Source organism: Dreissena polymorpha, chromosome 3, assembly GCF_020536995.1.
Source record: "Dreissena polymorpha isolate Duluth1 chromosome 3, UMN_Dpol_1.0, whole genome shotgun sequence".
NCBI lineage: Eukaryota > Metazoa > Mollusca > Bivalvia > Myida > Dreissenidae > Dreissena > Dreissena polymorpha.
Genome location: NC_068357.1, coordinates 116105365 through 116120109, shown reverse-complemented (window position 1 = coordinate 116120109; position 14745 = coordinate 116105365). Strand labels below are relative to the sequence as shown.

The 14745-nt window shown below is 33.0% G+C and overlaps 1 protein-coding gene across 6 annotated transcripts in view; it reads right to left on the bottom strand.

Annotated features, from left to right (window-relative positions):
• The window catches only part of LOC127871136 (eukaryotic translation initiation factor 2-alpha kinase-like), a 626118-nt gene that overhangs the window by 221368 nt on the left and 390005 nt on the right, over positions 1-14745 (bottom strand). For 5 of the 6 annotated variants that reach the window (XM_052413851.1, XM_052413853.1, XM_052413852.1 and 2 more), the window contains exon 1: positions 1169-1447. In XM_052413851.1, the coding sequence (XP_052269811.1) occupies positions 1169-1356 (188 nt within the window). In that variant the 5' untranslated portion in view covers positions 1357-1447. Of the gene's footprint in view, positions 1-1168; positions 1448-14745 lie in introns of those variants that run through there. The other variant, XR_008045158.1, reaches the window with a different exon arrangement.

Here is a 14745-nt window from a genome sequence, read left to right as displayed (position 1 = left end):
GACGTGAAGATGCGTTTAGTAGAGATTTTTGTGGTAACCACATACAGAGCTAGTAGATAGTGTTCCACTCCGGAGCTCGATTTTAGTAAAAACAAATAATAACAACAATATAATCGTTCCAAAAATGAATTTCCACGCATGCTTATGTTTAATTCAGACATAAATAGTAACATTATATTTGATACAGTTCATTATTATCAATAAAAACGATGATTATGTCAACCTTCTCTATATGCGCTTATATGAATTCCACCTCTTTTTGCCAACCAGTGGGCGGAGTCTAAACTTTGCAGGTGCGTGTGACGTCACGCGTTAACTCGTCTATATGAAAAAAGTCTGATAAAGGGAGACAACTCAAACTGAACTGATTGTTCATAATTACTCCCTTGTTTCAAAATAAATCTATTTTTAGTCATGGCGACCTTGACCTTGGAGATATTGATGTAATTCATGCGACACACCGTCCAATGATGGTGAACAAATGTGCCAAATGATTTTAAAATCTCACAATGAATGACATAGTTATGGCCCGGACAAGCTCATTTATGACCATGTTTTACCTTTGAACACAAAGTGTGACCTTGACCTTGGAGATATTGACGTAATTCTTTCGCGTGACACACTGTCTAATCATGGTGAACAAATGTGCCAAATGATTTTAAAATCTCACAATGAACGACAAAGTTATGGCTCAGACAAGCTTGTTCCGCCTGCCCGCCACCACATTCGCCAATCTAATAACCAGTTTTTTCCTTTGGAAAACCTGGTTAAAAACCTCCAACCTAGAATTTTCTTACTGAAATGTGATGTTAATCATTGAATGTCACTGCTACTTAATTGTTTGATGATTATTAATTTATGTTAATGTTAAATAAATAAACACTTTTGTTCTGGGTAAATTCTGCAAGGGAAATCTTGCAAGCGATGTAGCTAAATTTAAAACAAAGAAAAACTAATTAAAACATTGCTGATTTGAGTATTCAGAATATCTCATCGAAGGTGTGTTACATGTTGGCCAATGAGAATGCAGATAATAGTGCGACTGACCAATCGTATCGAAGCTAACAAAGACAGAAAAGGTCAAGGCCACATTTGTTATTGAACTTGCAACAATCAAACAAATCAAAGTGTCAAGATTGCCTCCTTCAAATTGCAATTCCAATGTTACCTAGTGTTATCAACGACACGTTGAAATCGTAGATCGGTGGATCCACCAGAAAACATCACTTCTTCGCGAGTATCGTGCAAATCGCGATTTGAGGCATTTGAACAAGAAATTGTTAAGCATAAAGCCCCCAACGACGTTGCAAACCACATTAAACAGGAATTCCATCTCTTACGACCCTTTCTCCCCATTCGGACAGTGTTGTTTTCAGAACCAAACACCTACGTCGTCTTTAGCATGACGAAAGCACAACCCTGTCTTAGTCGTGTTTATTTCTGTAAGGTGACATACAGCGCGTGATTTGATTGGTTAACTAACCGGAACTTCGAGTAATTGTCTGACGTGTAACTTTTTAAGAGTTGTTCTCCTTGATAGTATTAGGGTTATTTTACACTATTATCTCACCAGCCAATACCGACAAGCGGCTACTCGGCTTTTGGGTTAAGCTTGTGTTATAATTTACATATTCATCATTGAACACGTCATTCATATATCTTTACATAATATTCAGGTATGGAACGCCTTAACTGTCTTATAATACCAAAACTTGTGATATTAGTTAGTACGTCAATCTGACTGTGCATGAATGTCTGCAAAGACATAGGTCTTTGATGCCTGTAACCATTATATATATGCATAATCACAATACATAAATTCATAATTTGAATATATACAGATAAAGCATTCATATATAAAGATATCATTTTCTTATATATATAGATAACATGTAAAAATATACAGAAAAGAATGTATTATTCGCATATAACATTCCATTATATAAAGGCATTACTTCTTTATATGAAGGCAAAAGATCTTTATATGAACATAAATCGTTATTTAATAAATATAAAAGATCATCATATGTACATAAAACATTGAGAGATATAGATTAAATTGTTTTATATATAATTATGTATTATATCTCGATACATAGATATTATGTATTGATACGAAGATATATAGTATACATGTATTTTAATATTTCTATGAAGTTTAGACTTTAATATAGGAAGCTATTCGTTATCTATGTATTGGTCACTCATCATTATATAAAGTGCTTTCATCATTATAATATACCGAAGAGTGAAATTTACTAGCCAAATAACATAAGTGATATGATGTCCGGTGTTATCTTCTCCTGTCTGAAGCGCCGTATCTCTCCTTTCTTTCACTCCAAGTCGCTCAAGTAACAAATCGATATTCATTGTTGTGAAATGATGCAAAACAAATTTTCTCCTGTGTATAATAATTAAAGGCTTCGTATATTTAATGCTTTCTTTATTCATTAAGATTATATATAATGTTTACCAAATTTTGAATTAATGTATTTCGATGTTTATCAGCATCTTAAAATAGTATGGATTTATGTTATAACGTAATTATCTTAATACGACAACTATTTAGGATCATACAAAACATTAAAATCTTTATGTACTATACATTTATCTTGAAGCGTTGAGATAACATATTTACATAAATTGATTTTAACGTATTTTTCAAATTGTATCTGCATTTAAAGACGATATGTGTTTATATAATTACGATCTATGTTTATATAAAGGTCTTTTGCCTTTATATAAACAAGTGATGCCTATATATAATGAAAAAATATTCGTTATAATTATTACATAAGATTTATGTTCATATAGAGATCTTTTGCCTTCATATAAAGAAGTAATGCCTTTATACAATGGAATATTATCTGTGTATAATACATGTGTATCTGTATATTTTTACATTTTATCTATATATAAGAAAATTACATCTTTATATATCAATGCTTTATCTGTATATATTCAAATTATGTATTTATATATTGTGATTATACACATATATAATGGTTACAGGCATTCATGCACAGTCAGATTGACGTAATATCACAAGTTTTGGTATTATAAGACAGTGAAGTTGTTACATATTCAGAAGCAGTCTGTAAATTAATACGGTTCCACAGTCGATACGTTTTTATGAGACATAACATGCCCAGAACCGCACTTCATTTCATCACATTAGTACACACTATAATTGTTATGACCTACAATTGACCATATGTGAAAGGATTTCAAATCCTTTTATGGGATTTGTCACATTAAACAAGCCACCATGGTAAATCCTTTTAAGCAACCGTTTATTCTTTAATGGGCATCGGATTTGCTAATTGAGGCAACTGCTGTACATGACATTCACTGACAAACAATGCAAAGTGCGAACTCGCCTGATTTTATTTTCGTATACATTAGTATAGTCGCATTATACTGCTTGATATCCAGGCTAATCGCTCAATGAAGAAAGCGACCCATTAAACAATTAAATATAAGAATTATTTTCTCCCGAGTGTATAAAAATGGTTTTATTATGTTTTAAAGGGGCCTTTTCACGTTTTTGTAAATTGACAAAATTAAAAAAATGTTTCAGATTCGCACATTTTCGTTGTAGTTATGATATTTGTGAGGAAAAAATAATACTGAACATTTACCATGCTATAAAATATCCATTACATGCTTCTTTTGACGATTTAATAACCTGGAAATTATAAAGCGTTGCAACGCAAAACGATTGAATAATTTGGATAGTTCCGTTGTTGTCGTTTATTCTGTAATACTACGAGGATTGCTTATATAGTATATAAAATAAATAATTCATTGTATGAGCACGGATAGTCTAGTGGTGTAAGCGGTAGACTTTTTCTCCAGGGATTATTGGTTCCAGCCCAGTTAAGGATTTACTTTTTTCTTTCTTTTATTTTTTTCTTGTTTTTTTTTATTGGAGCGTTTTAAATCCAATGTTAACATTTATCAATATAAAGCATTTAATGACAAACTTCAATACATGCCAAAATATGTGAAAAGGCCCCTTTAATGTTAAATATTATCAGCCAGTACATATTTTGATACAATTCACATTGCTGATAAACATGGACAAAAGTGAAAGCATGGTATACATGTGCAATACTAACTATTGGTTTAGGCAATTACATGTATTTGTCCATTTATACTAATTTAATTATAATTTGGAGGTCCACTTAAACGGTTAAGTAATTGCATAATACATATACAATTGCTAGTTTTCAAGCAGTACACTTATTTTCCGGGTCATTCGTGATCATTGACATTCTAAGATGTCGCATGTGCTATTTGTATTAAGTCATCGTTTGATATAACAAAAATACTAAAAGGTGACCAAAATGAGATATGTTTTTCTTACTTTGTATTCCCCGAAGGACAGTTCCGCATGGATTCACATTAATCACATTAATCACACACTTTCCACTCTGTTCAGATTTACCAACCTGATAGCAATGTATGTTCTATTACGTTGTCAGATAAAACACATAATACATAGATATTAAAATGAGAAAAACAAGTATGACTACAATCATATATTGTTCGCAAACGGGTTGAATATTTATTAATGTGTTGTATGGCAAGAGGAACATGATTTTAAGCGAGTACACACTAGTTATTCCATAGCTTTGAGCCAACGTAATTAAATTAACAATGAGTGTTAACAAATTTATAAACAATCTTTAAAATGAACCAAACAACAGGGGTCGGGATCAAGCGTAAAAGGGAGCTGACTGCGTTTAAAATGAGATTAGTTGGAACTGACTTACAGAATGGCATCGTTTTCGTTATTTTCTTTAAAGAGCAGCGTGTATTTTCATCCGGTTAGCCACTCTTTATTTATTTGTCTTTTAAATGAATTCGCCACTTCAGCTCTAGTACAGTGTTCGTGCATCCCTCTTTTTTTTCAGATCGTAGAAATCGGAATAAAAAGTTATTGTTGTTTAATTACTTGATCTTCGAGATTTTGAATCTAGAATATCCGTTTCCCTTATAATAAACAGTATTTGCGTAGATGTGCAGTAAAATATACATAAACCACGATAATTTTTATTTTGCCACGCGTTTTTATCTCTAGTAGTTCTGTTATTGTCGCAATATATTGGTTTAACTCCCCTTCCTGGAACTAACTTTTTTTTAAGCTCATTTTGGGACCTGACTTTCAAATGACAAACAATGGCAACAGCTAACACTTTTCAGTCTTTTGCACTTGCCACAGTATGTAATATATGATGAATTATTTAGTTTGAAGTCATAAGCTCAAAGGTGACATATAATTAATTTGAATGTTTTTTTCGCATACTAAACGCTAACATTTGATGATGCCAGCCAGCAAGCCTGCAGGCAATTGTTGTATTTCAATTTTTGTGATCTGTACCTTCATCGTTTTCAATGTCCATTAAGAGCTTTTTGTATCGGATGTACCTTGCATTTCAGGGTTCGCGTCCCGTTAACATCTTTTGTGGTATTATACCCATATCTTGATTCCATCTGACAGCTTAACTTTCGTCAGCAATTTAACTTGTAAAATATTATTGTATTTAGTGCATATCTGTTTGTTGTAATCTGGTGATAATGATCCTGTAAAGAGTTCATACGTTGTATACGTTTTTCAGAATCTCTTGCAAAAACATAGATAATACTTTTAAAACCTCAAATAAGTTGTTTGTCTCGGAAACATCTACAAAAGCAGTATTGGTTAATCGGTCAGACTTTTTCATTGTATATTTTTGACTGCACTAAACAAAATCCGTATGTAATATGGATGTTAGATTGGAGAAATCTTCACAATCTCATTGCAACATACCTTGTTAGGTAAACATTAATTTGAAAATATGATAGCATGTCGCCAACATGATTGACCTAAAACAGAAACAAAAAGTTTTGTTCGGCAGGAGCAATTGACGTGGTTGACGTCGGTTGGATTATTAAAACAAGAGGGCCATGATGGCCCTGAATCGCTCACCTGACTCATTAAGATCAGATGAAAACTATGACCTCTATTGTCTACACAATGTTTTTCTATGATTTGACCTAGTGACCTAGTTCCTGACTCTAGATGACCCAAAATACAATCCCAATCCAGATTTCATCAAGATAAACATTCTGACCACAGTTCATAAATATTGGATGAAAACTGTGACCTCTATTGTCAACACAAGGTTTTTCTATTTATTTGACATAGATTTTTACCCCAGATGACCCAAATACAATCCCACCCAGATTTCATCAAGAATTCTGACCAAATTTCATAAAGGTTGGATGAAAACTGTGATCTCTAATGTCTACACAAGGTTTTTCTATTATTTGACCTAGTGACCTAGTTTTTGACCCCAGATGACCCAAATAAAATCCCAACCCAGATTTCATCAAGATAAACATTCTGACCAAATTTCATAAAGATTGGATGAAAACTGTGACCTCTATTGTCTACAGAAGTTTGTTCTATTATTTGACCTAGTGACCTTGTTTTTGACCCCAGATGACCAAAATACAATCCCAAACCGGATTTCATCAAGATAAACATTTTGACCAAATTTCATCAAGATTGGATGCAAACTGTGACCTCTACTGTATACACAAACAAATTGTTGACGGACGGACGCACGGACACACGCAGGCACGCACAACGGACGCCGGACATCACACGATCACATAAGCTCACCGTGTCACTTCATGACAGGTGACCTAAAAATATGTGTCGGAGATAAACATGAACAGTTGTGGTTAAAATCCCATAGAAACAAGGGCTGTTTGTAAAACATGCATGCCCCCCTATATGGGCTATAAGTTGTATTAGCAGCCATTGTGTGAATACGTTTTTTGTCACTGTGAATGGTGGTGGTGGTGGTGGTGGTGTAGTAGTAGTAGTAGTAGTAGTAGTAGTAGTAGTAGTAGTAGTAGTAGTAGTAGTAGTAGTAGTAGTAGTAGAAGTAGTAGTAGTAGTAGTAGTAGTAATAGTAGTTGTAGTAGTAGTAGTAGTAGTAGTAGTAGTAGTAGAAGAAGTAGTAGTAGTAGTAGTAGAAGTAGTAGTAGAAGTAGTAGTAGTAGTAGTAGTAGTAGTAGTAGTGGTAGTAGTAGTAGTAGTAGTAGTAGTAGTGGTAAAAGTAGTAGTAGTAGTGGCAGTAGTAGTAGAAGTAGTAATAGTAGACGTGGTGGTGGTGGTGGTGGTGGTGGTGGTGGTGGTGGTGGTGGTAGTAGTACTAGTAGTAGTAGTACTAGTAGTAGTAGTAGTAGTAGTAGTAGTAGTAGTAGTAGTAGTAGTAGTAGTAGTAGTAGTAGTAGTAGTTGTAGTAGTGGTAGTAGTAGTAGAAGTAATAGTAGTAGTAGTAGTAGTAGAAGTAGTAGTAGTAGTAGTAGTAGTAGTAGTAGCAGTAGCAGTAGCAGTAGCAGTAGCAGTAGCAGCATTACAATACCAATACTTAAGAATGATCAAATGGGAAAAGGTAACATAGCACCAGCAGTAAATATTGGGCTCATTTACAGGTCAGATTTGGAATCTCTGCTGTAAAATGAGATTTTGAATGAATTAAAGGGAGGCAAATCTGTAATAAAAAGAACATGCATAAACCGTAGTTGTTTCCCTTGTTTGAACCATGCTAAATCCTTACAAGTTTGGAAAGAATTGGATGAAAAATTTGGACTTTATTGCATAAACACCATTTTCTCAATTCAAGGGGAGGTAATTCTGTACTTCATGGACCAATAATGCTCATTTTTTGTAGGGTTCGTGTCCTCATTGATATAAAGACACTGTGCAAATTTGGAAAGGATCGGACAAAAAATGTGGAAGATTTTTGAAAGTTTTCACAAAATAGGCAAAAACGAATAAACATGCAAAGTTCAACGAGCTCCTGCGGCCACGTTTTTTGACGAATCAAATTTCTTTGAACAACTTTTTCAGGGGAGCCCTCAAAGGTCATCCCTGTGAAATTTTTTGAAAATCTGATGAGCGGTTTCTGACAAGAAGATTTTTTAAGGTTTTTACCATATATGGTCATGGCGGCCATCTTGGTTATGTGATCAATTTTTTTTTAACAATTCTTTTGTCCCATGACCTAGGGATGCTCCACATGAAATTTAGTTGAAATTGGCTCAATGGTTTAGTAGAAGAAGATGTTTACAAATTGTTTACAGACGGACGGACGGACGGACGGACGGACGCCGGACGCTGAGTGATCACAATAGCTCACCTCGAGCTATCGCTCAGGTGAGCTAACAAAACAAATTCTTTAATACGTATGAAAAGCTTAGGATGTACCTAAAAGGGAGAATTTTCCATATACACCACAGCAAAAGCCATTTATATGTGTCGAGCAATCATGGACTATTAAGTACGTGTAAATATACACTAGACAAATACACATAAATTTAAATTTCGGCTGCATTAGCCGGGAAAAAGTTCTGATTATAAAATACAGTTCTTAATAATATGTCAGGAAACCAAAAAGGTAGACACAAAACAAATGCATGGTACAATTTAATGGGAATTTTTCACAGATTTAGGCATGTATTAAAGTTTGTCATTAAATGCTTTATATTGATAAATGTAAACATATGATCCAAAAAGCTCTAGTAAAAAACAAGAATGAAATTAAAGAAAGAAAAATAGTAACCGTCAACAGGGCTCGAACCACTGACCCTAGAGTAAAAGTATATCGCTTAGACCAGTCGACCATCCGTGCTCATACAATCAGTGGTGTATTGTGTACTTAATATAAGCAATCCTCGTAGTATCAAAAATATAACAACAACAACAACAGAACTCTTCAAATTATTTAATCGTTTCGCGTTGCAACGCTTTATATTTTCCAAGTTTTGAAATGGTCAAAATATACATATAATGGATATTTTAGAGCATTGTAAATGTTCAGTATTACTGATTTCTCATAAATAGCATTACTACAACGAAAATTTGCGAATCTAAAACATTTTTTTAATGTTGTCAATTTGCCAAAACGTGAACAGGCCCCTTTAATCATGTACACGACAAACGTACACGCATGAATAAGACTGGGTCACCGCCTATGACGGTCTACTCAATGTGGGGGAGTAAGAAACATCTTACCAACATTTAAAGGGGCCTTTTCACAGAATTTGGCATGTTTTGAAGTTTGTCATTAAATGCTTTATATTGATAAATGTAAACATTTAATTTTAAAAGCTCCAGTAAAAACTATATAATAAAATTTAAAAAAGGAAAAATAAAGTAGCCCGCAGCAAGGCTCGAACCAATGACCCCCGGAATCCTGAAGTGAAAACGCATTAGCCAACTGAGCTATCCTTCCAAGCCTACATAAATTGCGTATTGTATACGTTATATAAGCAATCTTCGTAGTTTCACAAATTTAAACGACAACAACAGAACTCTACAAATTATTGAATTGTTTCGCGTTGCAACGCTTTATAATTTTTACGTTTTTAAATCGTCAAAAGATGCATATTATGGCTATATTAGACCATGGCAAATGTTCAGTTATACTGTTTCCTCACAAATATCATAACTTAACCGAAAATTTGCGAATCTGAAACATCTTTTTTTTTCAATTTTGTCAATTTACCAAACCGTGAAAAGATCCCTTTAACACAAAATTCCCAAAGGCCCATACATTTTAATTAATGTCTCCACAATTAACTTGCTATTTCCCGTTATAATGCTCGACTGGAGTAAAACTATATTAGGATAACCTCTTGCGGGCCGTATTCACGATACTTATTTATTCAAGAAACAATAAAACCATATAAAGATAATCTCTCGGGGGCCGTATTCATGATACTAATTAATGCAGAAAACAGAACTAATTGCAAACTGCAATAGAAAGATCTGAATTCGTGTGTTTCAAACTATATGTACCTTTCTTTTGCACAAAAAGTATACGTACGCTTGTTTCTTTTCTTAGCTAATCTCATTGCAAAATAATTTCAAGACGATTTTTGCTCAAAGTTTCGCATCGAAGTGTCTCATTGCAATTGTATTGGAACATAACACTTGCTCCTCAGATGTCACAGGAGAAGTCATCGTAATAGGTGTCCGTAATAGGTGTCTACAGACATCTATAATCAACATATGAAATGCTGATTACTAGGGAAGAGGTGGCGTTAACGTATAAATAGTGAATGATGGCAATGTGGAAGTTGGCATCATCTTTAGCGACTGAATGACCATGTGGATAATAAGTCATATCATGAAGGTAAGATCTATGTCATTGGCAAACACACATTTTGTTAGTTTGATTTTAATAATAACAATAATGATAATAATAATAATAATAATAATAATAATAATAATAATAATAATAATAATAATAATAATAATAACAAAAATAAAAATAAAAATACTAATGATGATGATGATTGTGATGATTACATCGGAAATAAGCTACATTGTTAAAACAGAAACCCGTGGTTTTGTTTGAAAAATTTATAATTAAAGAAGTAACGAATGTCAACAACTTTATAACGAGCACAAAAATGGAATTCGTACTAAAAAAACGTACTTTCATATGAAATAAATTGTTTATTCTATACGAAAACTATAATGTTACATGAACGTTAGAATGTCACACATTAACATGGTCTTGTGAAGAATTTCAACTGATGGAATGTTTGAATGTGTACTACCTTAGGTTTCTGTTGTGAAATAAAGTCGATGCTTATTAAATAATAAATTAAATCCCTGTTTAATTTGACCCCCCTAAACATAAAATAAAATAAGAAACTGACATCACTTTCGAATTTTAACTGAATCCCAGTCATCGTCTTTTCACGTTTTGTAATTTATTTTTATTCACAAAAAGCTTCAACACATGGGACAATTATATTGGAACATTTATCTACCTAAAAGTGGTTTTTGTTTACAATCGTCCTTAATACAGAAACAATTAGTTTACTTCTTAGAATTTACTTATTTATTTGGGAACGAAATCGATGCTGTACCAGCGATGAGCAACATCGAATTGTATAGCCATAAGGGCAAGACAAATGACTTAAATTCTTCTCAACAATGAGCTGCAAATCATTTAATTATTCTCTTATTGTTGCTATCAAGCACAACGAACACAAAGTGAATTTATGCTCAATAGTGTATATTATTTGTTGTCTATTAGTCGATTGTGCATTGGTCTTGCAATAACAAAACTCGTGTTATTGATGTCTTTTATTTATGGCGCATCGTGATCAAATTGATGAAGTGTTTTTATCGCGGAAAAACCTTGTTATCTTACAAATTCATATTGGATATGTGTGTATACTGATTATTTTCAGACCATGGTTGCTGTTGTCTCAACAGCCATACTCTCCTACCTTTGCACCACCGAAACACATGCAACCAGGCTTATAAGGTCCAGAGTCGGTTCTAATTTGGAAACAAGTAGACTTTACCTTTCAAATCATAGAGCAAGATATGCTGCAGGAATGCCCACACATAATGAAGACAACAACAACAACCAAACATCTGATCGATCGGTGTGCGGCTACCCAAAACCCAGTGACTGGCACTGTGAATCCAACTATAGATGGAAGGACTTAGGGAGATTGCATTACCCGCGCTTTATTAAAGAAGTCGTCTGCTCATCGTCGACCTGCTACGCTGGTTTCTTCAGTTGCCGCCCAGTTTTCTATCAAATCAATGTTTTAAGCGTTAAAGAACCTGACGACGATTTTACGGCATCAAATTCCGTTCTACCGATAACGCTTAGATCAATGTGGAAATTTGACATTATGGACATTGCTGTAGGATGTCAATGCGCGCAATGACCTGTGCTCTGCTTACGGACTAATCTTTCTAAATATTGTTTTACTCCATCGTGCGGCTGTTAATCATTTGAACATTGCAGTCAATTAAGTACAATTATTATATGCTGTTATTTTTTCATATCCCTTAGATTTGAAAAGGAATAAAGACGAAACTTTGACAGAATGCGTTAGTAATTAAGTTATATCTGTATTTCATAAAAGCAAATCTCATTATTTTTTAAGTATCCTTCTAGCAACAACTTTAAAAATCTACACATACATCTACATTATGTATATGAAAAACAACAACATATTATACAACACGTAATACATATTTTCTATAAATGTATTATTCTAATTTGATTAAAAATATTGTCAGCAAGTATGAATGCATATTTTTTAAGTTTAATAGCTATATCAAGATTCTTTATTCTTTGTTTGACGCACTGTGGCTATTAAAGGGACCTTTTCACAGATTTTGGCATGTATGGAAGTCTGTCATTGAATGCTTTATAGTGATAAATGTAAACATTGGATCTAAAAAGCTCAAGTAAAAAACAACAACAAGAATACAATTAAAGCAAGAAAACCCTCAACTTGGCTCGAATTACTGACCCCTGGAGTAAACGTCTAACGCTTAGACCACTCGGCCATCCGTGCGCATAAAATGACAGCTGTATATTATACACTTTATGAGCAATCCTCATAGTATCACAAAATATAACGACAACAACAGAACTCTCCAAATAAGTCAATTGTTTCGCGTTGCAACGCTGTTCAGGTTTTTAAATCGTCAAAAGATGCACATTATGGATATTTAAGAGCATGGTAAATGTTCAGTTTTACTAATTCCTCACAAATATCATGACTGCAATGAAAATTTGCGAATCTGAAACATTTTGTTTTATTTTGTCAATTTACCAAAACGTGAAAAGGTCCCTTTAAGCACCTGTATTGTGCATAAACCTTAGTTGGTTGTTAACTGGATATTCTAATAAAAGATAGAACATGCTATATATATGTTGATTAATTTAGATTATACAATTAAAAAGGTAAATAGTATTTCGCAACTTACAATAAAGCAGGGTATTCAGTTTTCACGGTTGGTCATGAATGATCAAATGATTCAAAATGAGTACATCTAGCAAAGAATTGCAAATTAAATTACACCGATCCCCGTAGTCATAGAACTAAATACACACATAATGACGACAGCAACCAAAAATGGTTCTTAAAATTCACATGCCTTGTAATTTAGAATTGCAACATAATAGTAGGATATGGCAAAGAAAAAATGCATCATATCATCATTCGATATTTTAACAATTAATCATAAAATGTATGTGTACTTTACAAATTGACAGAAATAGCAATGCAAACATAATATTGGCGTGGTGACATTATTATATATATATTTAAATACATGAACAATAAATTGGTTAGATAACACAATCCATTACGCCATTCCTTGTTTTAGGCGGTAATGGTACGTTTCCAGCAATACTAACTAATGGAACATCCATTTAATTCCATTACGGACATAAGTTCTTTGAGTTATCTTTACTAAGAAATACAATTATAACAACATCATGTAACGGCTGTTCGTATGCCCGTACGTTTCTTCATTTGCTGTCATATTAACAGTTTTCAAAGATTGTCCAGTGTATAATAACTTCTTATTATAAAATGGAAACATTGTTTGTGACATTCTAAATGTTATTTTGTATACGTGTTCTGAACATATGATGTTATTTTGTATGTTTATCAATTGGGAACTCTGATAGATGTTCTGATTATGTATATACCTGTTTCGGACATAATGCCTATACAATACAGTTATTCTTCATACAATGTAAAAAGTAATGCATATAAACATTTAAGTTAAAATGGCTATGATGTTCCAAATATTGGTTTTCAAAATATAGAACTTACATTTAAAATACAAAGTCTGATCAGCGCCAATTTAATACTATATGTGTTTTATAATTTAAATGGGATACACGTTTACACACTTCTTACCCTGAAGGATTAAACGACAGTATGTTTAATTTCGCAAAAATTTCACTGATCATTTCTAAAAACACATTTCGTTTTATATATAAATGCAACTGGGAAAAACGTTTAAACAATGAAACGTAAAACATACATGAAGGCTCAGTTTTCGTTACCTGAATGTTATACGGTTTTAAAAAACGCAGCTAAAGATAAACTATTAAAACATTATTCTTTCTTTCTATTTATTGTTTCACATTGTTTGATAATGCACGTAGAAGTATGTAACTTCTAAGTGATCGCTTCTTTGAGTTTTCGTTATTATTCATTCATGCACTGACTTGTTTAATTAACCGTTCATTAAAAGTCTTCAGTATAAAAAATATCGGTTTGCTATATCGATGTAAACTTTTTTTGATCCCACTGTTGTTTAACGGAATTCAAATCACTCAATTTCGTGAATACATGTTTGTTTATACCTGGGTTGTTTAAAGAAATTAAAGTCTCTCAAGTTTGTGAATGTATGTTCTTCTGAATGCAATCATTTATCTCGTTCACTCATTAAATATGCGAAATTTCTGCTTTTCGGACAGTTTTAAAATAGGCCAATCTGGGAACCAATAGATTTTAGTCATTTAAATGTCAAGCCTTAAAATTAAGTCATTCACGTACAGTTAAAAAAGACGGATGTTTGTGTATAAATCATTTATACATAGAACGGAAAACGAAAAAAATGTGCCCGTTCAGTTAGCAAAAAATGTATAGAGCTATGGCGTATTTGAAGTTTATTTATCTTACATTTTGACAGTGAGGCTAAACATGTTGCATGAAAATACAAAACAATTAAGTTAGGTTTATACGCATCCAAATTGCATGTTGAAATAAAGGTATGTACATTTATGACAATAACAATCACAATGATTAACCCATTGATGCCTAGTGGACTCCCCCATCCTTCTAAACTGGATCAATTTATTACCAAAATTAGGGATGTCTAGTATATTTATTTTT